The sequence below is a fragment of the Mastomys coucha genome, unplaced genomic scaffold (genome assembly GCF_008632895.1).
Source record: "Mastomys coucha isolate ucsf_1 unplaced genomic scaffold, UCSF_Mcou_1 pScaffold20, whole genome shotgun sequence".
Taxonomy (NCBI): domain Eukaryota; kingdom Metazoa; phylum Chordata; class Mammalia; order Rodentia; family Muridae; genus Mastomys; species Mastomys coucha.
In genome coordinates this window covers 105523292-105550019 of record NW_022196903.1, presented here as the reverse complement: position 1 = coordinate 105550019, position 26728 = coordinate 105523292, and the positions used below count along the sequence as shown (strand labels likewise).

General features: G+C 45.7%; 1 protein-coding gene and 2 long non-coding RNA genes across 7 annotated transcripts in view; 1 reads left to right on the top strand and 2 right to left on the bottom strand.

Annotated features, from left to right (window-relative positions):
* Positions 1 to 16996, top strand: part of Ssuh2 (ssu-2 homolog) — a 30068-nt gene extending 13072 nt beyond the window's left edge. For 2 of the 3 annotated variants that reach the window (XM_031382829.1, XM_031382831.1), the window contains 2 exons: positions 559 to 666; positions 5597 to 6580. In XM_031382829.1, coding sequence (XP_031238689.1) covers positions 559 to 666; positions 5597 to 5743 — 255 coding nt within the window. In that variant the 3' untranslated portion in view covers positions 5744 to 6580. Of the gene's footprint in view, positions 1 to 558; positions 667 to 5596; positions 6581 to 13165; positions 13322 to 16965 lie in introns of those variants that run through there. The other variant, XM_031382830.1, reaches the window with a different exon arrangement.
* Positions 2421 to 4973, bottom strand: LOC116099376. Its single transcript, XR_004122237.1, has 3 exons — positions 4918 to 4973; positions 4595 to 4674; positions 2421 to 2555 (listed from the first exon to the last, which is right to left on the bottom strand). It is a non-coding gene; the product is annotated as an uncharacterized LOC116099376 (long non-coding RNA).
* Positions 5898 to 24218, bottom strand: LOC116099374. Of its 3 annotated transcripts, none has more exons than XR_004122235.1 (3): positions 24129 to 24218; positions 10191 to 10330; positions 5898 to 6295 (listed from the first exon to the last, which is right to left on the bottom strand). It is a non-coding gene; the product is annotated as an uncharacterized LOC116099374 (long non-coding RNA). The 3 variants fall into 3 exon arrangements; XR_004122234.1 differs by lacking the exon at positions 5898 to 6295 and adding an exon at positions 8604 to 8715; XR_004122233.1 differs by lacking the exon at positions 5898 to 6295 and adding an exon at positions 8605 to 8743.
* Between the last annotated feature and the right edge of the window lie 2510 nt (positions 24219 to 26728).

Sequence of the window (26728 nt, the reverse complement as noted above, 5' to 3'; positions counted from 1 at the left end):
GTGGAAAAGGACATTGAGCTGCCAGTGCCATGAGCTAAAGGAGGAATTGTAAGGGAGACAGGCTTGTCTTCACATGGGAGACTTCATATGGCAGGCTGCGAGTGGTGGTACCTCAGGGACCTCATGCCTGGGCTGTATGAAGCTGCCAGCCTGCTGCTCGGAGTTCTGTGCCATTTGTTTTGTTCCCTCCTGGCACACAGTGGGCAGTTTCAATGTTGGTGTGACACATGAGTCACTTGTTTTAGTCCTGGCTGTATCTCAGCACTTAGCATAATGCCCAGCACAGAGTAGGTCCTCAAAAATGGTGTTCAGGATAACATGAGGTGCAGGTGGAAGTGTAGGCTCTCTGTACCCCCTTGTGTCCTAGGCTCTCTGAGCCCATAAGGTGGTAAATGATGTCCAAAGAGGTTTCCTCAGCTTGCTGTGTGGCCTTGAAGCCTTTCCCTCCATCCTCTGGGCCTCCTCTTCTGTCTATTGGAGTCAGCCCTGGCACCTTCCATAGCTCCATGGGGGATGCACTGGGAGAGAAAGTGAGGTGCTCTGTTTGTCTCTTCCCAGGTGTACCCCATTGTGGATTTTCCCCTGCAGGACATCTCTCTGGCCTCCCAGAGGGGCATTGAGGAACACAGTGCCATGCTGGCCTCCCGAGCTCGCATCCTTCAGCAGGTGAGATGGAGGGGGGCAGGGACTGAGGATTAGAGCCTGGCTTGGGGATGCTTCTCTGCTCACTCAAATGGAAGAAACTGAGGGTTTTTACCATAAGGAGTGAGGGTGCAGGAGATCAAGGGATTGGGATAGGCCGCCCAGGAAGCTTCAGGCAGTGTGACTGGAGTTGAGGGCCAGCATTTGAGGCCATCTCAGTCACTGGGAGAGAGAGCTGGGGGATTTTCTTCACAGGAAACGAGCCCTAGTGTGATTTCGAGTCTAACTCCCTCATATTTAGAGCGCAGAAAGGAAACCCAGCCTCTTGGCTTTAGGCAGGTGCATGTCTGCATTTGGGCAGTTTCTCTGGTCGCCACTAGGTGGCAGTAGTGCCTCTACAAACACCATAGAAAAGCCAAAGAGTACCATTCTTGGGGTCTGGTAGGATTACTCAGTGAGTAAATTGCTTGCTGTGTAAGCATGAGGACTTGAATTTGGATCCCAAGTGCCCACATAAAAATCTTGCTGTAGTAGTACAATCTCTGGGAGACAGGCCGCTCTTGGGGGGCTTGCTGCCCAGCATGTCTGGTTTAGTGGGAGACCTTGACTCAAAACCAAACCAAACCAAAAACAAACAAACAAACAAGCAAGCAAGCAAGCAAGCAAACAAACAACAAACAGAGAGGGACAGAAAAAGATCCTCAGTATTGGCCTTGGGGAACACCCTGTACTTAAGGTTAGTTGTGGGGAGCCTGGGCCTTGTACCAATGCTTACTTAGACTCTGGATCGTCTGCATCCACATCCTCGTGAGATCCTGCGGCAGCTGCTTCATAAGCCATCATGGCTGGTTTCTTACCTGAATGCTGGGATGAGTAAAGGTTTACAGGGAGCTAACCTGTGGCACAACTCGCTTTCTTTTCTGTCTTTTCCAATGACAACCTCCCCCGCCCCAAGCTCTTTTCTCTACACATTTCTCCTGTTGGAAAGAGAGAGAAGGGAAGGCTGCCCGGAATCTGGAAGGGGACTTAAGAAGTGAGCTTCAGCCATTGCCAACTCCCTGGCCTCTCAGAGTCCGGAGATTACTACATCCTCTGAAGGCTCCGTCTCCATTCAGCTTCGTGTCTGCACATGGCAAGGAATTTTCAGACTTTCTAGCATATGGACGTTTACATGAGACCTTCCAGCTTTTCAGTATCCTATCGAAACTCTAGAAAGGCAAGAATCTGGACTAATAGTCTCTGTGGTTTCCCCTGATCCAATCTGACCCCCAGGGCTCTTTTTACGAATGCTAGCCCAGAAAGTATAAGTAATTCATTAGGGATGGCAATTCTTTTAGCAGCAATTCTGGTAGTTAGTACAGGCTTTTGAGGGGAGGGGCTATGGTGTGGGACTTGAGGCCTTGTCAGTTGTCCACACACTGCAGGACACACCTGGTTGGTACTTGTTTCTCAGCTCTTGCACTCTCTGGAGGTTTGGACTGCGCCCTCCTTCAGCATTCATAAAGTGGTGGAGTTGGTCCTTGTCTCAGGTTGGTCTCCACAGAAGCCTCCCTGAGACATGTCTATGTCTGTGTCACTTGCCAAGGAAGGGGTCCTTGGAGGGTTGGGGAGGATGAGAAGGAAAACCAAGCCAGACTCAGTGGAACCCAGAGTGGCTCTGAGCTCCTCTCAGTGACTGTGGGTGGGGTGAGGAAGAAGTCTGGCCAGCTGACATGTCACCTCAGTCTGATCTCAGGGTGGCTTTGAACTTCAGACATGACCACCTACCTGGAGGCTAGGAGGCTGGGCTGCAGCCTTCTGGGCACCATCTGCTCTGGACATGGAAGGTAGGCTCCATTTCCCTCAGAGTTTTCTGCAGAGAACTGGACTGTGAGGAAGGGGGTGCTCCAACCTGGGGTGGGTGCAGCGTCAGGCTGTCAGAAAGTGGGAATGGTGGGGGACATTGAGTGGTCTCCAAGGGAGCTGGCTTTTGCGCGGCTCGAGTGTTACAGCTGTGAGCTGAGTGATTAGAGGCAGAGCCTGGGCCCTGGTGGCCCATAGTCTGGGCTTGGCCACCTGTTCCCAACGCATGAACTTAGGAGACAGCAATAGGGAAAAGCATAGAAAGGGGATTTACTCGATGCCACACACTGAGAAGAGGAAAACATAAAGAAATGTAGTGTCCCCCCTCCCTTCAGGTCTGTCTTTGGGGTCCTGACAGGTTTGGGTCCTGGTCAAGGCATGGTCCTGCTGATCACGTACCCATCAGATTCTATGATCTCTCTACTTCCGAAAGGCGCCTGACACCTTGTGTGATATCCCTTCTCAGGAGACATGTTTCCCCTTTGGCTGGCACCAAGGTTTTCTCTTCTTTTTCCTCTACATAAGAATCCTGGGGCAATTTTTGCTTTCTTTCGTGTCATTAGTCTGATAGGGAGGAACACAAAGTGTCTTTCTCGAACATTGCCACTCCTATCAGGACAGTTTGTGTTATGTGAGGGAGGAACCCCAAGTTGAGGCATTTACTCTGAGCTTGGCAGGTGGGCCTGGGAATACTGGGAGGTGAGGGACAACATGACTTGAGCAGCTTGTACACACTGGTCACTGTCTGGGAACTGTCATACTTATGAAGTGGTGGTGTGAGTCCTTTCATAACCTGCTGCCCTAGAGGACATGGTATGTGAGTGATCGGTGTGGCCTCCAGTCTTCGTCCTATGATTTCATATCAAGCAAAACAATCCACTGTGGAAAAATCTTGCAGGGGATGTACACATTAAAAGAATATTTTTTTAAAGAGGATAGAATGACTAAGGTCACAACTGGGATTCTCTTTTCTAATGGGCTTTTGGTCCTGGAGCCAGAACCACTGATCTACGATGGTGTTTTATTCCATATAGAAGGTGGGGAATGCAATCTCGTTATGAGGAATGGCAGCCACTTCAATGTACACAGCCCAGCTCCTGCAAGTGGAGGTCTAGAATCTTCCCCATGGCAGAGGACACCCAGGAGGCAAACATATTAAGCAACCAGTTACAAGAGGACTATTATTTGAAGGGATCAAGGTGTGGGTGATTTTTGGATGGAGGTAGGGATGTTGCTGCTTCCTATAGAAGGGTCCAAAAGCCAGAGTGCTCCCGATCCTCTGCCCTGTTGGCTCCTACCCTCACGTGCCTTTTAGTCCTCATTTAGGAGGTTTTGCATGGCAATTTTGGGGGGAGAGGGAGCTTCTGCCTTTGATTGTCAAAGTGATTATTTTTGCCATTGCTTCTGGCTTATGACTTAATTTTTTTTTTTTTATTTCATTTGGTCATTTCAACTCTGAGACAGTTTTGATCCCATTTCACAGATAAGAAAGTCAAGGCCTAGAGAATTGGAGCCCAACACTACTCAGGAAGGGGTCATGGAAATTTCTAACCCCGATCCTGGGCAATGTCCTATGTTCCTAGCTCCTCTTCCAGGTCCTGCTCTGACCCAGTGTTCTTTGGGACTTGTGGGCAGTTTAGAGAGATCCAAGCAGAATCTGGCTTCAGCTTCTTATCCTCCCAGGTCCTCTGAAGGACTGAGAGACACAGGGCCTTTCTGATGGGAAGGGCTTTCAGCTCTGAGCCTCTCACATCTTTTTCTTGGGTTTGCGATATGGAAGCAGCATGGGCAAAGGCACAGGACAGACCACAGCAATGCTCCAGGGACGAGCCACTTCATCATCAGAGTCACAATTGTGTATCAACTGTGGACTGCCATTGCCAATGGCCAAATGGTACTAGGAACTAAAGGTGACAGGGAGCCCTCACAGCGACCCCATGAGCCCTGCTTTCTTCCTCAGCAGAGCTGGGGTGTGTGAAGGGTTGAACTACCAACTCGGAGAAGGGGCTCGAGGTGAGGCCATGAGGCAGGCTCTGTGGGAGATTGAGTTCTACACCCTGCTATGGGGCTGGCTGTTTAGAAAGAGGTGGATGTTGGGAGGAGATCTGACCTTGACACAGGGACTACTAAGTGTGAGGAGCCTTGGCTTGAACTCTTGGATGTCCAGAACCTGAAGTCTCATAAGCCCATCTACAAAAAAAGAGAGAATGTTTGAGAAAGACTTCTCCGAGGCCATGCTGACACACAACTGGGGTGGTGGCTGAGAGACAGTGGAGCAGATAAACCCGTAGACATTGGCATTTCTTAACATTTTTATCTTGAAATTGAAATCCAAATCCAAATTGGTAAGCCACTGCAGGATATCACTATGGTAGTTTGGATAGGAAAGTGCTGAAAACAACTTTGTTTTTCCACCCCTCTCCAGTAACTCACGGAGAAATTTATGCCTCTGGAAATGTCATGTGGCTTCTCTGAAGTCCCCTGGGGATGCCCATGCTTCACTCCTAATATCAGACAGTGGTTGAAGATAAATTAGTTTTTCCTAGGACCTAGGCCAAGGGAAGGAGCAATGATGGTTAGTTGTAATTGTCTACTTGACATACTCGGGGATCCCCTGGGAAGAGTCTCTCCCAATGAGGTTTTGTTTAGACCTGATTGGCCTGTGGGGATTGTTTTGATTGTGTTCATTGAAATGGTAAGACCCACCCACTGTGCGTAGCACCATTCTCTAGGTTTGAGTCTTAGATTAGGTTAAGTGTAGAGATGGTTGATGAATACAAGAAGGCATGCATGCATTCGTTCTCTCTTGGCTCTTTGGCTTCAAGTTCCTGCATTAACTCCCCTCAGATAGGGATGGTAACCTGGAGTTATGAGCCCAAATAAACCCTTTCTCCCCTATGTTGCTTCTGGTCTGGGTATTTTATCATAGCAGCAGAAACGGAGCTAACACAGGAACACAGCAGGAGATGCATGTAGAACAGGCAGATAGATCCAGGACATACCGTTCACCCAGCTCTGCATGTTACCCCATAAGCCATGGGGAGCTGATGCTGCCTCATAGACGAGAGGCTTGATACAACTCTGAGGTGTGTTCGGCCATTTGTTTCCTCAGCGCCAGACCATCGAGCTGATCCCCATCACAGAAGTTCATTACTGGTACCAAGGAAAGACTTCTGTCTACTACATCTATGGCACCGACCACCAGGTGTACGTGGCTGACTACCCTGAGCGATACTGCTGTGGATGCACCATCCTCTGATAGGCACAGCTGTCCCCAGACTACCACGGTTACATGTGGCAAGGGGACAGCAGTACTCTTTGAATTTAGTTATGTTGGTGATGTTGGACAACCCCCATACAAACCCTGGAAGTCTTTTTGAACAATTGGTTAATCATCTGTCAAGAGTCAAGTATTGATGAAGTTTTTTTTTTATTTTTTTATTTTTTTTTGGTGGGACCTATGTTTAACCCACAAGAATTCTCCTAACCAAGTTCCTCTACAATAAAAGAGATATATAAGATGAATAGTGGGGGCTTTGCCTTTTTTTCTCCAATCTAAAGCCCCTGTCTGTGTGCATGGGAACTGGTATTCTTGATGCCTGCTTTAGTTTGGATTCTGCTATGGGCCATGTTCAGCATTATAGGAGTGCTGAAAGATAGTCACAGATTGATTGCCACTACAGCACCTTTGTTCCTATCCTCTGGGCTGGAAGTGCTGATGTAGCCACCACTGGGACGGTTCAGTTGTACTCTGCAGGTCTGAGGTCTCGCCTGGAGGTTAGGAGGCCAGGGTGGTCCAAGGATGGGCATACTAAAAATCAGAAGGGTGATTTATGAAAATGTTAACTAGTTGATGGGAATCTGCCCACTAGGCTACCTCCATGTAATTTTTGCTTCCTCATAACATGGAAAGTCTATGGTGGCTGTCATTCATGGGTACTATGATGGCTAATGTTAATTGTGAACTTGCCAGCATCTAGAATCACCCAGGTCTAAGCTTTTGAGCTTAGCACTAGCATTCATATCCTGCTGCTTCCAGACCAGAGATGCAATATGACCAGCTGTCTCACGTTCCTACTGCTATGTCCTCCTCACCGTGATGGACTGTACCCCTGAATTATGATTAAAAGTAAAATAAACCCGTTCTTAATTGTTTTTGCCGGGAATTTTGTCACAGAGAACATGAAAAGCCAACAACAGATGTCTATTCTCCAACTTCAGAAAGTCCAGGCAAACCAGAGCCATGATGGAAGGAGGGAGGTCCAGTTGCTGATCTCTACCATGTGCTCATGGGAGGAGTTTTGCAGAGTGTTTTTGAGTAGATGTGGCTTGGGACATCTGAGGATGTGAACTGGCTTCTACTGGCGAAGCTGGGAAAGCAGAGGGAGCTCTCTGTAGACCCAAATGATGACTCAGCTTGGAAAGGTGGTACTGGGTCATAAAGGTCCATTGTGCTCCTGACTGAGGAACCAGAAGGCTGTCATCCTCTGATGCCTGTCCTTGACTTGGAACAGTCAGAAACAGTGGTGGCCTCTGGTTGTGTTCTTGTATAGGCTATCCAGGACTCTCCCCTGAGGTCCAAGTTCTATCTTACCCATACCATTTATGCATGCCCTACCCTTCTAGGATAAGGCCCCAGGAGTCTGGGTTGGGAGAGGCACAAGACAGAGATGTAGAGAATTTGTGTCCTCTCTGCTACTGTTTAAGCCCCAGATTTCCCCATATCAGTTTGGCTATTTGTTTCCTGGGCTTAGTGAGCCATACACTGTGTAGTCCTGATGGACAGCCTGGTAACACCGATGAAGGCAGCAGGGTTCACAGTAGGCTAGGTAAAGTCCCTCCATCTCTCCCAGAACTGGAGCCTTAGATCCCAGTGGGAACTGGGCTGGGAAGTCAGTCAACCCTGTGGCCTAGTCAAGATTGAATCCAGTGCTTTGCAGATGAAAGCTTTGGCCCCTTTGGCTGCTTGCTGCCAAGTCTGTGGGTTCTACAATGCTGAAGGGACAACACTCTTAAGATTGAAGTTTATCAGGACATGGGCAGCAGCTGTTCCCTAGGGAGAGAGCCTTGGAGTGGCATGGGAAAGAATGAGGTCTCTGAGACAGATCTTACTTCTTTCTGCTGGAGCATCACCATGCTCTACTGTGGAGACATTAGCTCTGCACTAACAAGCTGGTTTGCAACTTATGCTCTCATGTACATTGTACCACCTTTACGACCCTCACTGAAGATGCTTCTGCCCCATCATGAGAAGGAATGCTGGTGACATTCGTTGGGTGGGTGGGTGGGTGGGTGGGGTGTTGGAATACAGTCCATGAATAAAGCTGTGTGAGATTTCTGAAATCTTGTAAGAAAGTTCCAAGTAAACAAACTAGAGTCTTGTAATCTCTGTTTCTCCATAACACAGGTTGTTCTTGGAATGTGCTTTCTTGCCCCTACTAGGTGTAAGAATAGGAGTGGCCTTTACTTAGATTACCCATCATCTTAACCATTAGTATTGAGAACGATGTTTCCAAGCATGAGTTGTCCTCGGGACTGTATACAGCCTGAATTCATGTAACCTTTGCTTGTATGACCTTGTTTAACACTGAAGAATATACTCAGAATATAAATTGCCTGATGCTTTGAATAAAGTTGGTTATTCATTGAGACTTTAGTCCACTTCAGTTTTAGGCTTCTATCTCCTAGAGTGGTAACAAAGGGCAGGCAAACAGAGTTTCAGTTGCCAATCCCATGGCAAAGCCAACCACTTTACTTCATACATATCCCACTGATGTTGAAGTTTAATATTAGTAATTATGGAAATCTCACCAGCTATTTCTTCATAGAAGGCTCATTTTTTTTTTACATAGAGCTTAGCTCTGTTCTCTTGAGTTCCCCCCAATACCCTGTTTGAAATACCAGATCTCTTACCTAATTTCAAAAATGTACATGTATGTGGGCAAAACTGATTTTATTTCTGCCTTCTCTCTGTTATGTCTGAGCACTTGTATGTAGAAACACATGTATTTTTATAAAGGGATTTCTTCTAATTTCTCCTTTGTGTTCAACATTGAGTGTAAGTGGGCTGCTGTGTTTCTTTTTATCCTTGTTCTAACCAGATACCCAACAAGCCACAGCTTCAGGGAAGAAAGATTTATTCTGGCTTTCAGTTTAAGACGATACAGTCAATCACAGTGGGAAGACATTGTGGCTGGGACAGCTGGAAGGTGAAGTGACTGGTCATATCACCTATCAGGCCGGAAGCAGAGAAATTGGACTGAAAGGAGAGGCAACTCTAGCTTGTACGGTCCATCCTGGTTGCTCATTTCTTCCCAGAACCCACCTCCCTAAAGGTTCCACAACCTCCCAAACCAGCAGTCCCAGCTAGGAACCAGCCATTTAAGCACACAGGCCTGTGTGGGATGTTTTACACTAGAACTGTAATAGCTGCAGAGGGTGGGATTGATTTGGGGATGAGAAGAAAATGTTAGCTGTTTAAGGTTGACATCCAGTGTCTCAACTATGCTATTGGCATAGGAACTCAAGAACATTTTATCTAGAAGGAAGTAGCTTCAGAGGGACACTCAGTAGTTGAAAGAGAGGGAGAGAGAGAGAGAGAGAGAGAGAGAGAGAGAGAAGGAGAGAGACAGACACACAGAGAAAGAGAGAGAGGAGAGAGAGAGAAAGAGAGAGAGAGAGAAAGAGGATAGAAGGAGAGAGACAGAGAGACAGACACACAGAGAAAGAGAGAGAGAGGAGAGAGAGAGAAAGAGAGAGAGAGAGAGAGAGAGAGAGAAGGAGAGAGACAGAGAGACAGAGACAGACACACAGAGAAAGAGAGAGAGAGGAGAGAGAGAGAGAGAGAGAGAGAGAGAGAGAGAAAGAGGAGAGAGGGAGAGAGAGAACGGCAGTTGTGCAGGAAAGAGAGACACACAGAGACAGACAGACAGACAGACAGACAGACAGACAGACAGACAGACATGCTTGCCTAGCTTTCTTTCTAGGTCTGGGCTCCCTGTGCATGGAGTGGTCTGTAGATATCTACTTGAGTAGACAATGAAGATCAGCCTTTATAGACAGACACATACAGATTGAATCACACAGATAATGTGGGTGTGGAGGCCTCCTTTCTGTCACTGACCCTGAACCTTCAGGTCTAGGAGTCCAGATGAACTCAGCTAGGTCAGTTTCCTTCTGAGGTCCCACTGTCCCCGGGACAGTTCTATGAATCAGGAAAATGGACTGTGTCTGAATCCATCTGAATCCACCACAAGGCCTTCTTGCAAGGTTTTTTGTTTGTTTGTTTTGATTTGAGAGAATTCAGCTCTTGGAGAGCCATGGAGTGCCTGGATGAGGGGTCTGTGCATGGCTGACAGCTTCTTTCAGTCTGTCTGGAACAGAGAGCCCTGAGGCATCCAGATGTGGATCTCTTTTTTATCAGGGCCCCTGCTGGGTGCTTTCCTTGTTTCCACGTTCAATCCCCTCCCCATATCATCTGACAGAACTGAATCCTCTAGCTAAAAGCAGGACTGATTTGGGGATCAGAGAGCACAAGCTAACTTTTGTGATCAAATGTAACTGCTGAGCTTTTGGCTATGTTAGTTTCTATCTCGTGATCAGAAAGTAAGACAAGAATTTGAGGCGGCTGGTACACAGGATGGGAGACACCATAGTGTGGCCTTCTGACTATGTACCCTGCTGTGACTTTATCCATCGGTGCTTACCTGCTTTGTCCTTGGTGGTACCTCACAGCTCCTGGGACCGATGGGAAGGTGACGCCAGGTGACGCCACTGTATTTGTGATGCTGATGAACACTCAGGCTCTTAGATGTTGTCTCAGCCATCGAGGGATGTGAGGTCAGGACTGAAGGGAGAGATCAGATATTCAAGTTCATTGGCTGAAGCATAATCTGGTGTCTAGGCACAGACTGAAGTTTCCAAAGGTCTATCCAAATGCTGGAACCTCTTGGGTCTAGAATCAACCAGTTTGTCATAATGTAGTTCTGGTGCCCCCTGGTGGATCTTATTTCTAGATATTTGTGGTGACAGTTGAAATTCTGTAGAGTTGACCAGTGTCCTCAGGGAATTCATTTACTTGCAATTAGAGTAGGAAATTAATCAAAATAGTTGATTTTGAAATACACATTTTAAAACTTACTTTTGACAGTTTCACACATGTATACTATGTATCTTTGACCATATATATCCACCCCAACTCCTCCTCCCAATCTTTGCAGATACTCCCAACACACTCTTCCCTCTTTCACGTTCTCTCTGTGCATGGTGCGTGTGTGTGCGTGTGCGTGTGTGTGTGTGTGTGTGTGTGTGAGTGTGTATATGTTTGAATGTGTATGTGTGTGCGTTATTTTTGAGTTTGGCTAGTGCTGCCTGCTGGAATGTTGACTGACTTTGTCGGCTGGGTCTTGTGTAGATAACAATAGCTTTTGTGAGTTCAAGAGTGCAATGGTCTTGTCCTGTTCAGGAGACAGCACTTCATTCCAGGTTGACCTTGAACTTGTACTGCCTCTGACTCTTCAGCTTGTAGCACCACGAATGGCTTTGTTGGGTATTAAAATAACAACTGTCAGCTTGTCGTGGCTTTGTGGGACTGTAAAAAAATACTGGAGGCAACTAACTTTTGAAAGAGATTAGGTTTATTTACTTTTGAGTATGGAGATTTAAGGCTCAAGACTGGTTGGGAGGTTAGTGTTACCTTGATTTGACATACAGAGAAGGGAGTAGATTTATGGCTTCAAAACAAGCAGAAGGAGGGTGTTGCGGGAAATATTAAAAGTAACCGGCAGGCTTCCCTCAATACCGCCAGCAATTCTGCCCCGGCTGCCTGGCTGGCCATACACTGTTGGGCGATGGCCAACCTGTTTTTATCTTGAGGAGACTCTCTGGCCTGGAGCTCCTGAAACGTTTCCACTCAATTCACTAAGTTCCCACTGGCAGGTCACTACCCCAACAATCCAGTGCTTCAAATCCCCCATGGCGTTTGTGGTGCACCTCAGGCAAACCCATGCCTTGCTGATCTCTCTTGAACCCAGATGAACCAACGAGTGAAAGAAAAACACAACACAAATTTAGTTCAGAAACGATGGTAACTCAATCATTGGGCGCAGCAACTCAAATCCTAATCTTGTAAACCTTATGAAATCTAAATCCTCTGGTGGCACTTCCTGATGGATCTGCCATTAAAACCGGGAGACACTCGTAGCTACATCTTGTCCTCATTCTATCCCCATCCAAAAAGACCTAACTCTTTCCTGCTTCCTCTTTTCCTCTGTCCAACCCGAAGTCCCTCCTACTCGACCAGTGATTGGCTCCTTTATTCATTAGGGTATTGGTTCACAAGAACAGCACCAGTCCCATCCACAACAGGAGGGAGAAGGTAAATCCTTTCAGGGATACCCTTCCAATGACATGAGAACCTCCCACTAAGGTCAACCTCCTAAAAATCCTACAACCTTCTTGTAGCAACACTCCGTGGGCCAAAACTTTGGTGCTGGTCTAGGACAATAGCACACTATTAAGTCTCTGAGTGTTGGCTTCCTACAGCCTCTTTAAGACTCAGTTTTTCCTTTCTTTCTCTTTCCTTCTTTCCTTCCTTCCTTCTTCCCTCCCTCCTTTCTTCCTTCCTCAACATTAACATACATGCCTAGATTAACATACTGTTAATCATTTTCACTCTATTAGTTTGTCTCATGCCCCTCCCTTGTCTGAGGAAGCCACTCTTCCCCCGAGGTTCCTCTTCTATGGTCATGTCTGTTTTGGGCATGTGACCCACTGAATTTAGTTGGTGGAAGCCTGAATTTGAGTGGAACCTTCCTATTGACTGGCAACTTATCAGTGGCTACACCATTGGAACAAATGAGTCCTCTTCCTCCAGCAACTAGTAGCTATTAATAACTATTAACAGTCCCTCAGGGAGGGACAGGGTCTCACGAGCCCCCTTCCCATCCATGATGACATGCCTGGTTTGATGCAGGCCTTATGTAGATAACCACAGACATAATGAGTTCGTGAGTGCTATGGCCACACCATGACTGGAAGGCAGCTTTTTGTAGCATGCCTCCCCCCTCGGTTTCCTACTCTTAAATTCTTCCCACTTTATTTCCTGAAATGTTCCCCGAGCCATAGCAGAGACAGTCCTGTTAGGGCAGAGCACTTCATCATCATTTATTCTTGTCATGTTGATCAGGGACGAAGCTCCTGGTTTAGGGCTAGCTTGATGTCTCTGTGTCCTGTATCCATAATGTGTGGCTAGTTAGTGTCTTCAGCAAGAGGGTCTTATCATCAATTTCTGGTGGACTACCAAAATCAATTTCAATAGTGTTGGAGGACACTGTGACCTCCTTGACCAATCGCACTAAGGGAGGTATTTTCATTTAAGAACCCATGGCTTCTAATGTGTCTACCCATACAGGGCACCCCTATTCAAATTATTATCTTTATTTTTTAAAATCTATTTTAGATTACCATATAAAATAATAGGTTTCCAATTTTTTCATGCATCCTTATGTGTGGGTTACCTCCCCTTCTCTCCCCCTCCCACTTAAACTTTTCCACTGGTGTCTTCTAGCCCTCTTCTTTCATATTGTATACGTTCTCATAGCAAACCTCAGTTTCCTTGTCTGTGAAATGTGAAATGGCTTTACTCTAGATGCCTATCACTTTTTCTTTTTCATGGAGGAAGGTGAGGAGGAAAGCAGGAGAGCTCACACAAGACCTCAAGATTTGGGCTGCAGAAAGCAGAAAGCTTTGGGTAATCTGTGAGGCTACAGCTTTGTCCACCAGGAGGCAACAGATGCTCACATATGAACTCTGACCAGCACTTTTCCTATCCCAGCAGGTAAAGTTTTCTGTATCCACACTTTCCCCAGGTGCCAAGTGCCACTGTGGCCATTCTATAAAGATGATACCTAGTGCTTTACCATACCATTTGGCTTTAGGATCTATGTTATGCCCATTTCATAGAACAGGAGCCTAGAGAGTTTGAAAAACTTACTCCAGGCCCAACTTCGGCTCAAGGCTTGATGGGTGAAGCTTGGGCAGGAGGCCAATGTGCCTTCCATGGGGTCAACAGGAACAATGGCAATTGTTAGGAGACCTTGGCTGGCAGCTACTGGCTAGAAGTGGACCAACTGGCTGGTGTTCATGGGGGAAAGTTTTGGGTTTACCTTATCTTGATGTCAAAGCTGACTTTGCCTCTTGGCAGGGTAGACTGGACCCAGTTCACCCCCTGAACCACTCCCCGGGGTAGAAATCCTTGACTGTTTCTGTCATTGCCTGGACAGAATAAGGGGATTAATTATGTCCTGGATGGTGCTTCTAGCTGCCCACCATTCATGGAACAGACTCATAATATGGTATGGCATATAGAGTGCTCACACACAACATGCTTGGTCCCTAGTTGGTAGCTCTAGTCTGGAAGGATATGAAAGCTTTGAGAAGTAGGGCCTTGGTAGCAGAAGTCAGCGATTAGGGGCAGGTCTTCAAATGTTATACTGGTGCCTGGTTCCCATTCCCCATTGCACTGTTTCCTGGTCTGCAGTGATTGGAACAATCTCTGACACACACTCCCATCACTGTGAACTGAATGCTCTGCCATGCTTTCTCTACCACGACAGACTGAAAGAGTGAGCTCAAGTTTCTTCTTTCATGTGTCCCAAGCCACAACAATGCAAAATGGACTAACATAGTTCTCCTGGGAAAATGTTTGTGTTACATTCTACAAGGGAGAAGAAGCATAGACAGCAAAATAACCAATGACCAGACTAGTGTTTGTGTACATGCTAGACCCTGGTTGTCCCCAAGTCTTTCACTGGAAGACAATAAGTCTGTGGGACAGTGGGCTACGCCAGGAAACTTGGTAAGGTAGAGCAGGTCTGAGACCCTGACACTTGGATACCCACCTGAGATGGTAGTCACCTCCCTGATCCCTGCTCAATTCCTGGCCTGGAACACAACGTGTCCACACTCCCCACGCCAGTCATGTAAACCAAAACAGAGTTCTCCATGCTATTGAGGAACCTAGAGGCCCTGAGGGTTTAGCCAACAAGCTTCCCTTCCCAGACATTCCTTCCTGTAAAAGGTATTTAATCTCTTGTCTACCCTGAGAAATTGGTACACATCCATTTATCATGATGAAGTCAATAAACGGTATGGATAAACATGGACTGTCTCTTCCATCTGAAACTACCATGGGGAGGATGGAGAAGGCCTTTGCCTACAGAGCCACAGACTAAGTCTCCCATAGAAGGCCTCTCTGTGCTTCCAGACAACTAAGCTAAGGACGATCACTGATGAGTGAAGCTGGAGTTCCTCATTTTCCCAGCCCTGGGGTTTATCTTTGTCCTCAGCCCATGGGCCCCCAATGGTCCCAGCCTTTTTGAGGGCCCATGGACCACCAATCCTTCCTTCCCAATTCCTCTCTGCAACAACTAGCGGTAACTGGAAACCCTGGGAGTCAGGGAACCCCAACTTTGGCCTTTTCCACATTGTCCTACCCCCTGAGCAATGTCTTGGCACTTCCCTAGAGCCCAACTCCTGACAGCTGCAGTGCAGGGAGACATAGTCAAGCATTCCCTGCATTTTGCCTCCCCAGTGGCGTGCCCCACACTTCAGAGGTAGGGCAGAATGCAGACCCACATATGTCTCCATTGGTTCAAGATCCTCACACCTGAACTTGGTAAGACACCATCAGGCTGGGGGAATTTCTCAGAGGATATATGGTATTGGCCAAAGACTTTCTGTCTATACTGGCTCGAATCCTGCATGAAGCTGGTCAGGAATATCAGGGTCTTGGCTTCTCTTTCTCACCAAAGTTTATATCATCTATCAGTGATCATCTTGTCCCTAGAAGGAAGATGTTGAGGACCATAGACACTGGTGTTTCTATGAGACAGAGTGACAGTGTTTCTTCCTTGGTGTAGAATGAAGTGGACACACACACACACGTGTGTGTGTGTGTATGTGTGTTTGTGTGCATGAGTACATGTGTGTGTGTACATATGAACATGGAAGTCAAAGGTCAATATTTGTTTATTCTTTGGTCTTAATTTTGAAACAGTCTCTCACTGTACTCACAACTCACAGGATGGCTAGACTAGCTAGTGAGTGTAGGGATCTCCCTGTCCCTGCTTCCCCCAGTAGTGGGTTTATAGGTCCTCAGCCATGCTGCACTTTTTACATGGGTATGGCAGGTTGAACCCAGATACTCATGCTTGTGTGGAAAGTGTGTGCTTTACAAACTGAGCCACCTCTCTAGCCTCTGGATGCTCTTAGAAAGAGTGAATAAGGAGAGCCAAACTGCATAAGCCAGTATAACCTCCCCTTAGGCGCTGGTGTATAGATGTGGGCACATGGCTTAGAATCTGTGGCTGTTTGTGGGCATGAGGGAATCTGAACTCTCACTGGGAAACAGATCAGATCTGATTATAGAAACATGAAAATCCTCCTGGCTCCAAGCATCTGCTTATTTTTCTCATTCCTCCAGCTTGGCTCAGAGCATTCTCTCAAAGCAAGATTTGCTCAGTGGATGCTCCTCACAAAGACAGTAAAGCCCCACCTTGGCTTTGCCCTGGAGCTCCTCTCTGCAAGTGGAGCAAATGATCCATGAAGGAATGGGATTTGTATCGATAGACACATGTTTATCCAGATCAATTAGGGAAAATTATCATTGCAACAGTCCCTAAGCAGGGGTTTACAGACAATAAGGGTTTTGAGCAGGGTAATGTGAATGACAAACGTGTAAAATTAGATGAGAAAGCTGCTTAGCAGATGGTCTCCTGGGAGAGCAATGCACAGTCAGAAGAGATGTTGGCGTGACTCTTCGGAACAGAGGGCAGGATACTTTCTAAATGGCCCTGCATAATTAAGGAAGAGGAAGTTCAAAGTGAGAAGGGAGCAGAGTTAAGCAAAGAGGTGTGCTGCGATGAAGGAGACTGATCGTCTGCTGGTGACTGGTGCTGGGTGCAGCACCACTGCCAAGCAGAAACTATTGAGAAATCCACACATGCATGGAGGGCTGGCTCTATTCTATTTGTACTCTTTCTCATCAACTCTTCAATTTTTTCTATTTTGTGTGTGTGTGTGTGTGCATGTTCCAAGAGATCCTACTTGGACTCCTCTATCTTCTGACTTCCTTTAGGTTTGGCCGATGAACAGTATCTTTTGGGCTTAGCCAATGAAAAGTTTCCTTTGGGCGTGACCAATGGGAAGTTTCATTTGTGTTTGACCAATAAGATGCTTTCTTTGCTCCTGACTAAAAGGAAGTGTCATTTGAGTTTGGTTAATAAGTCAGTTTGTGTCTGGCCAGCAGGATGGCTGTACATTGAAAATTTGTATCTCTTTCTCCAAATTCATAGCTGACACCCTAACTCCAAATATGGTGCATTAAGGTATTAAGGGGGGGGTGACACCTTTGGGAAGTAATTAGGTTAGGTGGATGAGGACGAGTGCTCTGTATAGAATTTGGTGTTGCTTCTTTTCAAGGTCTTGACTCTACTTCAGGTCCTACCTTCACACCTAGCTAGCTCCTGCTCCCACCTGAAAGCCGTTTTTCCATTGATCCCCAAGGCAAGTCCAATACTTGTTAGGGATCAAGTACAGTATGGGAGAGTTTCTATGGCTCCAAGTATACTACATGTTGTTTTCTGCTTTCCAGATGTTTCCTCCGTCTGGAGCCCTTTTCACCACTCCTGGGAAAGTGACATGATGACCTTAAATCTGGATCCAAGGTGTGCAGGAGAATTTTGGCAGTTTTATGGTATGTTGGTGCCAAGCACTTAGCATGGCCACCACATCTTGAGTTCACTCATCTGCCCCACAGCTCCCTTTGAGTGATGCTTGTGCAGCCAGCTGCCTTTGGAGAATATACAGAAGACATAAGGAAGGTTTTCTGATGCGTAGATGCAAAGAATGGTGGGCACATAGTAGATGTGAAGCCCTGAAGCCCTGAGTCTGTGCAGGCCGTTCAGACAACAGCACTAACCCCCGAGTTCCAGTGTTCTCTTGTTTGTTAGTTAGTTTTGGGAAAGGCTCTAGGACCTCTCCCACTGACTGTAGGTTGACTGAGTGCTCATGTATTCTAGTGTACATAAACCTATCCCAGGTTATGTTCACTTCAATCTACTGGATGGTATATTCCAGTTCTTACCTGTTTTATTTTCAACTTCCTTCTACTTACACCAGCATGGAACCTACTTAGTAAATTGTCAGTGGTAGCTGCTAAAACTCAGGGATGCTTGCTGGGGGAATGGCTCAGTGGCAGAGCACCTGCCTACCATGTTTACATGCAGGGTTTTGTGTTCTCTTGAACACTTTGTCTGTCTGTCACTGCCATGTTGTCTCATCATTTGTTACAATTAGGTGTGGTTCATGTTGATAGTAAATCAAACATGTGATTATGATCTGCAGGTATTTTAATCTGGGATTATTCAGCCTTTGTGAAACACGGACCGTGAGTTTTTGTGTTTTTTTGTTTGTTTTGTCTCTATTTTTGAGCATAGGACATTTCAGATTGCTGCATGGGACTGTCCTTTGGGTATGGAAACAGCCTGAGAGAGGAGGGTTGCTAAGTCTTGTATGTGGTGATTGTGGAAGAGACTTGGACCCCAGGTGATGCATTCCTTACTTTATCTATGGCTTCAAATCAGTGGAAACCCTTGGAAAATGAGCTTTCTGGGAATTCTCTCTATTCATAAGCAGAAGTAAAGGAGAGGAGGAGAGTATGTGTGACCTAGAGCCTAATGCACTTGGCATGTCGAAGTAGCTGCCGGGATGTCTACAGTGCTGCTTAGAGCCACTGTTGCCCTCCAAGTATTACTATTTATTCCCTCGCTCTCACATTTATTTATCATTGTTCTGCCCAGCAAATTAGTCAGGAGTACTTGTATCATAGTGTCCCACACTTCAGCTTAAGGGTGTTCTACCATGTCCTTCTGCTGAACTATGTGTCCTTAGAATTTTTCCTTCATTTGCTTGCTCAGAATTTTCTTTGCTGATGCCTACAGAAGAATTCCAATAGGTGCAAGGAGTTTATATGAATCTTATGGGTGGTGGGTCCATTTAAAAACTTTGGTAGACAATTGAAGTGCTAGGACATATATAAGTCCTATGTAGACAAGGTTGGTGGCTTAGAGATTATGGTCCAGTTTCCATGGGAGTAAAGGGAAACAGGAGGCAGGCAGATTGGCTAGGAGTATTGAGACCCAGAGAATAAGCAGGAAAGGGTATTCCTGGTCATTGTCTGAACCAGTGACAGAGAAACCAGTGTTGAAGAGCTTGAGATCCAATCCTAAACCCAGTTCTGCTCCTTACGTCACATGGGCAGGTGACTGGACCTCTCCAAGGCTGTTTCATCATCTGTAAGACAGGCTGGATGACAGAACCTCTCTGCTTGTGAGGCGTCCACCAAGACAACTGGAGAGATGCCATGCAAGGTCTCTGACTCATGGTGTTGGGTAAATATGATCAGCTATTGGTGGTAACAGTCATGAAAATAATAATAGGTTGTTGGTGGAGATGGTGTTGATAGTGATTGTGCTGATAGGTATCATTATGATAGTGATGATGGTAATTATTTTGGTGTGTTGATGATGTGGATACTGGTGATGGTGATAATAGTGACAATGATGACGAATAGTTGATGGTAAATGTGGGCGATATAGTGATAACAGTGATAATATTGATGGTTTTGATGGTGGTGATAATGATAAGGTGATAAAGATGATGCTGAGATGAGGATGGTGATTATGCCTGTGGTAGGATGATAATGATATAGATGATAGTGAGCATGATGCTACTGATAGTTATGGGGTAGTGATGGTGAGGACGGTGATGGAGGTGGTGGTAGTAAGGAAGGACGCTTATAGTCATGATGGCGGTTATGATGGTTTGAATAGGAATGCCCTCATGGTTCATATATTTGAATGTCACTAGGAAGTGGCACTATTAGTAGGTATGGCCTTGAAGTAGGTGTGACCTTCTTGGAGGAAGTGTGTCACTGGGGGTGGGCTTTGAGATTTTCAGAAGCTCAAGCCAGGTCCAATGTCTCTTTCCCTCTTCCTGCTGTCTGTGGATATGGATATAAGATTCTCAAGCTCCTTGTTCAGCATCATGTCTGCCTGCAGGCTGCCATGCTTTCTACAATGGTGACAATGGACTAAACCTCTGAACTGTAAGCCTGCCCCACTTAAATGTTTCTCTTTTATAAGAGTTGTAGTGGTCGTGGTGTCTCTTTACAGAAATAGAAACCCTAAGACAGTCGTGATTGTGCTGATGATGCTGATCATGGGCATGGTGATGAAGCTGATGGTGATAACAATGGTGTGACAATGGAGTACTGAGTATGATGATGCTGCTGAATTTGGGTGTTATAACCTGAGCTCCAAGTCATATCCAGACACCCATGTTCACTTATTCAATTAAAAGAGCTAATTAAAAGTGGAAAGCACAAAACAAAAATTATTCAATGTGGCCACATTTTGAAGAGGGACTTAGAGATTCAGTGAACTCCTGAAATATATTTTAAAGATCCAAAAATGAGATTAAAGTTAAATAGAGGGTCAAGAGTGTGCATTGATAAGCAGTCCTAGTAAACAAGTGATCCAACCATCATTGACCCATTTTTGTCAGAGCTTCACTTTCATCTTGTAAGGTGGTCTGGCAGCTTGTTGGAATTCTGTGAAATCTCTTTCAGAGACAAGTTCTGCCATGGCTGCTGCTTTTTCCTTCTTCAGACTTGAGAATCCTAGGAAAATTTCATTTAGTCCATTGTTTCAATAATCTGATAGTCAGATCATGAGACACATGCATCTCTGTAATATCTGTATTTCCTTTATTTCTGCAGGGCTGCTTTTGATCTCAATAGTTGTTAACTAGAGCGGTGAGGATGATCAATGAGATCTGAAGGAAACCATAAAGATGACCCCTAGAAGTCTTGATAACTAAGGAAGACCTTTAAACCAATACAAATTATGTTCATATTATCCTAGGTGTCTTAGGGTTTCATTGCTATGAAGAGACATCATGACCCCCGCAAGTCTGATAAAGGAAAACATTTAATTGAGGCTAGCTTACAGTTTCAGAGATTTAGTCTATTATCATTATGGTGGGGTACATGGCAGCATCCAGGCAGACATGGTACTGGAGAAGGAGCTGAGAGTTCTACATGCTGATATGAAGGCAGCATCAGGAAATTATGTGCCACACTAGGTGTAGTTTGAGCATAGGAGACCCCAAAGCCCACTCGTATAGTAGCATACTTCCTCTGACAAGGCCACACCTCCTAATAGTGCGACTCCCTGTAGGTCAAGCATTCAAACGCATGGGTCTGTGAGGGCCATTATTGAACTACCATATTAGGCTTTATCAAAATTGGAAATAAGGACAGTTTTTGGCCATGGATCCCAGAAACTCCATGAGCTCTTTCCACCTGGACTGTCCTTAGTGTCCTGTCTCTTGTGCTGAATGGTAGGAAGCAGCTTCAAGCAGGTTCCATAGCAGCTTTAGTAGATCTGTCTTCAACTCATTTGTTTCTCAAAGATTGGCATACTACTTGAGTTGTCTTTAGGTGACATTTCTTTCCATTGTCTTACAGTAAATGTGAGAAATCCCATCCACAGGAAGTAATTGCAGAACTAGAGATGATGATCAGACTAAGTTATTTCATATTAACTAGGATGTTGTCTGCAGATTCTCTGAGCCCCAGGCTTCCTTTATTTGTTGTTAACTGGTATTAGGTAGGTATTAAGGATGGGCTATATCAAAATGAGACCCTGATCCAGCTATCAGGATCTGTTACAATGTGGTAGCTTTGTTTAATGGTCAGATTTTAGAGTACTCAAACCTATTTCCCAGTGGCCAGTGATTCTACACTCACTGGACAATCTGCCCAAAGACAAGTTATGGTATCACACACCATGCATCTGCACCACTCAAGACCCATGGGGACTGACACTGACAGGTGGGCTCAGGTAAAAATTAGCTTGTAACTCATCAGCTTGGACTCCCAGCCTGGCTTTTGCAAGCAACTGAAGGGCAGACACTGTCAGACAAGGCTTCTATTTAGAGAAAGCATGTGAGCGGCTGGGTCAGGCTCTGTCCAGGACTTGCTCATGTCCCCAAAGCAGGTTTGCTGGGAAAATCACTGTAGTCTGGGCATAGTAGCCTACCATAGTGATCATCATGTAGCAAATCAAAGGACAAGAAACCTCTTCCATCTCTAGTTCCTCTTCCACGGGACTTTTTCCTTACGCAGAAGGCCAGTGAAGCAGCTGGTCTCCAGGAAGAGATGAAAAGGATCAACACTGTATATGTGTGCATGTGTACTTGTGCATGGAGGCCAGAGAACAACCTCAGTGTCCTTTGGACATTGTCTATCTTGCTCTAGTGATAGGGTCTCTCTCACTGGCCTAGAATCTAAAACTCATTAGTTTGGCTCAGCTTCCTGGCCAGTGATCCCTAGTGTTGAGATTGCAAGAATACCATAGTTTTTTGTTTCTAAGGGAACAACATATTTGCCACATCTGCTAATGAGCAATTTCCTCACTTCCTGTCCTGCTCAGTAGTGGTTTTCTCAGATGCCTTCCAGGAAGACATGAGCATGTGCAATGAATTATGAATGCCAACACTGATCTTTTCAAAAATTTTATTCCATCCCCTTAAGATTCTCCTTTTACCCCATGACACACTGTGGAACTTGCAGATAGCTCAGCACATTGAAGCATCTCTTTTTCATATTACTTATATAACCTTGGGGAAGGAGGATCTGGTGAATTTAGGGAACTTCCTGAGATATGTGAGTTGTTTGTTTCCTATGTCTTAAGGAGCCTCCCTTTAAATTTTTCTGAGTCTTGTCAAGCTTCTATTCAGGACAGAAGGCTTCAAGTTAGAGGAAATTGCCACTCAGCACAGGTACTCCATGACCCCAGCCAAACTATACAATCTCCCTGGGTTCTGCTGTCCCCAGACATTACAGGAGAGAAAGCTGCTTTGTAATTCCCTTTATTTCTTCCTGTCATGGAGGAATAATGGAGACTACTGCTTTTCCTGAGGTAATAACTAGCTAAGTGAGAGGAGCAGGTACCTTCTGGAAACACTTGTGCTTTGAGATCCTGCTGGTCAACCTTGTCCAAGACTCAGACACAGATCTGCATGCCTCTGTGGTATGTTCTATCTCCATCTTGGGTTTGGGTTTTACTGTCATCCCTGACTGTTCCTGACTCATTGAAAAGACAGTGGCCTACAACCTTCAGTAGAGAGAGGAACGACCAGGTATGGTGGAAGCCACTAACCCCTGTCCTTGATTGAGTTATCCCCTTTCTGAGTCACAGTGTTTAGCTTTATTTTGGTCATAATTTGGTACAAATCACCATGCTGGAACATAGGCTTATAGAGATCAGCATTTTGTAATCACTATAAAATGATAATTTGAGAAAACATGGCCCTGATTGGAGGTTTCCATGTTCTTTGGGTGGATGGCATAGACTTGCTTACCCTTGAGGATGACCTCAAGCTGTTGTCTCTTGGCTCCAGCTGATGTGCGGCCCTGAGGACTGAGTGGAGGAAGAGGAGCCTGTAGAAAGCATGGCCCGAAAGTGTGTAGCCTTTCCACTTCAGCCAGAGAGTGGAGACAAGGGTGCTTTAGTCAACTGCTCCAGAGGCAGGCTCTTAGAAAAAGGCTCAGATTCCTGAAGGCTGAAGGTCTTTGCTAGCTTAGATCTACCAGAGGACTTGTAGAAGTAGTCATCTGCCTATCCTGATTCCTCCCAGTGCCGATGGGGAGCTCAGTCTCTCTGAGGGAAACTATATCATCAGTAGATGTTAACTCCTTGCTAACATCAGTCTTCCTTTCCTAGAGCCCAGATCTGCTTCCATGTCACCAACACACTCTAGCTTCACCCTACAGTCCCAGGCAGAATGACTTTTAATCCCTCTTCTTTTCTGAAGCAACATTTCAGATGTTTGAAGGGATCCCTGTTACCCCTCTGAGCTGCTTCTCCAGGTTAAACTTAGCTCTGTCCACTGTCCCACAGGACAGGGTGATTCCCACCATTCTGAAACCCCCTCATCTCCAATTATAGCCCTGCCTACCAGACATCCCATATCCTGCACATGTCCCCAACCTTCACCGTCCCCTTCTCCCCCTGTCTTTTCTCATATATGTTGTTGTCAAGTTGTGCCATCTATCCCATTTACCCTTAGACAGGTAATTGTGTTTCAGGGCCAAAACACAGAGCTTGCCATATCAGTCCCCATTGGTTATCTTGCTTCAGGCTGTCTAGATATTTTGGGGATCCTTATTCTCTCATTCAATATTTAGCAGCCCCTCTCAGCAGTCATCTTCCATCCTATGTCACCCTGTGTCATTGATGACCTACTCTGTGTGAATGTGTGTGTTTTGCGTGCGTGCGTGTGTGTGTGTGTGTGTGTGTGTGTGTGTGTGTGTGTGTGCGCGTGCATGCGCATGAACGTCTTTCACACAAAGTCGTATATGGGGACAGTTGTCATCCAGCATATTAGAGTTTGACAAATCACTCAGTTCTTGTTTTATCCTCCTGTCTCTGGTAGCAATTGTAATCCACCCCATCTGCACAGGAGCCCCGAGTGAGGTGCCTTGTGGTGCTGTTCCCAGGTCTATGTGCCCTTCTTACCCCCTGCCACCTCTTGGTCATCTTCTTCAGTAGATCTCCAGCTCTCCCAACAGGCCGGAAGGAGTAAGCTCCAGGAATAGAATTCTGGAGCAGGCAATTGACCAAGGATACTCAGAATCCAATTGTCTTGGATACTTAGTGACAGGTCTCAAACATTCTTGGCTCTTCACCTGGAAGGTTAAGTCTTGGGTGTCAAGTAGGGAAAGGGGTGATCATTCATAACCTTACCAGAGACACAGCTCATGGATTCACATCTGAAGGGATGACAGGGCTTATTTCATGCCTTCCTTTCTTCTGCATTCCTTTATTTCTCTTCCTCCTCTTGACTGTTGTTTTCCTCTGTTTCTGCTCATCACTGCTCTTGTGCTTGGAGTGTCAAAATAACTCAGACCCTACTCCTGTTCTGGACTCTAGGTGAGACCTAGGTTAGTCTGTACCCATGCTAAGAGCTGGGTCCAAGGTGCACTCGAGGTCACTTGGGAACATGATCTTTCTAGGGCTCTGAGTGTTACTCCATAATGTCCAAGACACTATGTGCCTAGAATGGACACATTTTGGTAACCAAAAGACAACTTCTCAGATAGACGTTCACATTTACAAAAGAGTGAAATTCCTCTAACAGATTCAGCTTTGTTCACTGTTCAGAAAATGCATCTCAGTGATAGGTGACCTCAGAGTCAGCCAGGTCACTCTGAAGTTCAAGATGCTGTTGAATTGGAGAAGAAAGCCCGTGAGGACTTTACCAAGCATAGCTCAGTAGAACACAGAGGAGCCAGGGCAAGCTGAAGACTGAGCTTAGCAAAACCCATGAGTTGTAGCTCTTTCTGACTGGAGCGTAGGCTGAGACATTGTATGATTTTGTCTCCCCTGGCTATGTTTGTTTGCCCTTGTTTGCTATCTTGTTTTGAGAGTAAGTCTGTATAGAGGGAGACTGTGGCTGTATTTCTCAAGTCAACCCCCAGCCCCTCTAGTGTTAGAGTGCTGGGCCCTGCAAAGTGAGGGTCTAGAGATGCATTTTGTTGAGTGGGTAGGGGTGGGCAGGCAGGCTTTGTTCTGTTCACTGTTGTAGGGGATATATTAAGAAGTGATGGGGTACTGAGATAGGTATTTCTCCGTGTTGTTTGTGCAAGAGGACAGAGTAAGACTATGGAGTGACCTTTGGGAGGGACACATGGCCTTGCCACTTGCTTCTTTTGGCTACTCATCCTGGTTCTGGGCAGAGGAGATCCAAAGCAGGGAAGAAAAAAAACTACCCCAATTCCCCTGACACTACCTTCTTTTGTCCAGTTTCCACCTTGGCCTTTCAAGGTCAGGACCTGAATCCTATCATCTCTACCTGGCCATTGTCCCACTAACCTTCCGGCAGGACCCAGGACACTCTTGCTTGCTTGCTGTAGGTCAGCCTTCACCTCTGCTGATGATCCCTTCTCCCTTGGATAGGTTCCCCTTCCCTTTGCTTGCTCCTGATCTCCAGTGTTGTGGTTTCATTGGAAGTTCACAACTTGGATTCCTGTGACACAGCCAGCCCATGCCATTCCACATCAAGGTGAGTCAGCAGATTCCATCCTATTTATAGTCTCATGTGGGCCTTAGACCTGGCATCACATCTACTGGCCTGGCAACCTCAATAGACTTCCTCTTGTACTTTATTCTCTACTTGTTAAAAGGTAATTACTCTTATCAACAACATGATATGGTATCATAGGGAAATAATAAAGAAAGACAGGTAAGGTGCTTATATTCTACTTCATTCAATGTTGACTGCTAAGAGTTTAATTTGATTTATTTCATTTTATTGTAGATTTAATTAAAAATCTATCTATCCATCCTTCTATCTATCCACCCATCTATCACCCATCAATCCATCCATCCATCCATCCATCCATCCATCCATCCATCCATCTTCCATCCATCTAACTATCCCTCCCTCACTTACCTACCCATGAACCTATCCATCCTCACACCCATCCATTCATCCATCCATCTACCCATCCACTATCCTTCTTTCTCTCTCCCTTCCTTCCCTTCACTCCCCTCTCCTTCTCTTCCTTTCTTCCTTCCTTCCTTCCTTCCTTCCTTTCTTCCTTCCTTCCTTCCTTCCTTCCTTCCATCCATCATGCTTACATAATGTCCACATAAATAATATGTACTCTGAGGCTCTGGTCAGCTTCACTGTTTGATGATGCTTTATGCAGCTTGTCATATATGGTGAAGAACATGCTCATGAGTCTGTGGAAGAAAGTCAGTAGGAAATCTCATTTAAGTCTTTTCCTGGACTTTGTCCCATGAACTTCTTGACTGATTTTTTCTCTATCCATTCTCTGTTATGACATGAATATGATTTAAAACAATCATTTATTAATTTCCTTTTAGCTAAGTTAATGGTGGCTCCTAGAAGGGTTTCTTCATCATTTCAGTCAGGATACCTTAGGGCAGCCTGATCTCTGTTGATCAACACAGGAGAAGCCAGTCTGAACTTCAGGGTGACCACGTAGCAGTCAGAGAGTGATTGTGAGTGCTTTTCTTTGATCCCTGAGCATAGACATCAATAGAGGGGCTAGGCTCTGACCTGACATCATTAATGATATAGGCATGCATTT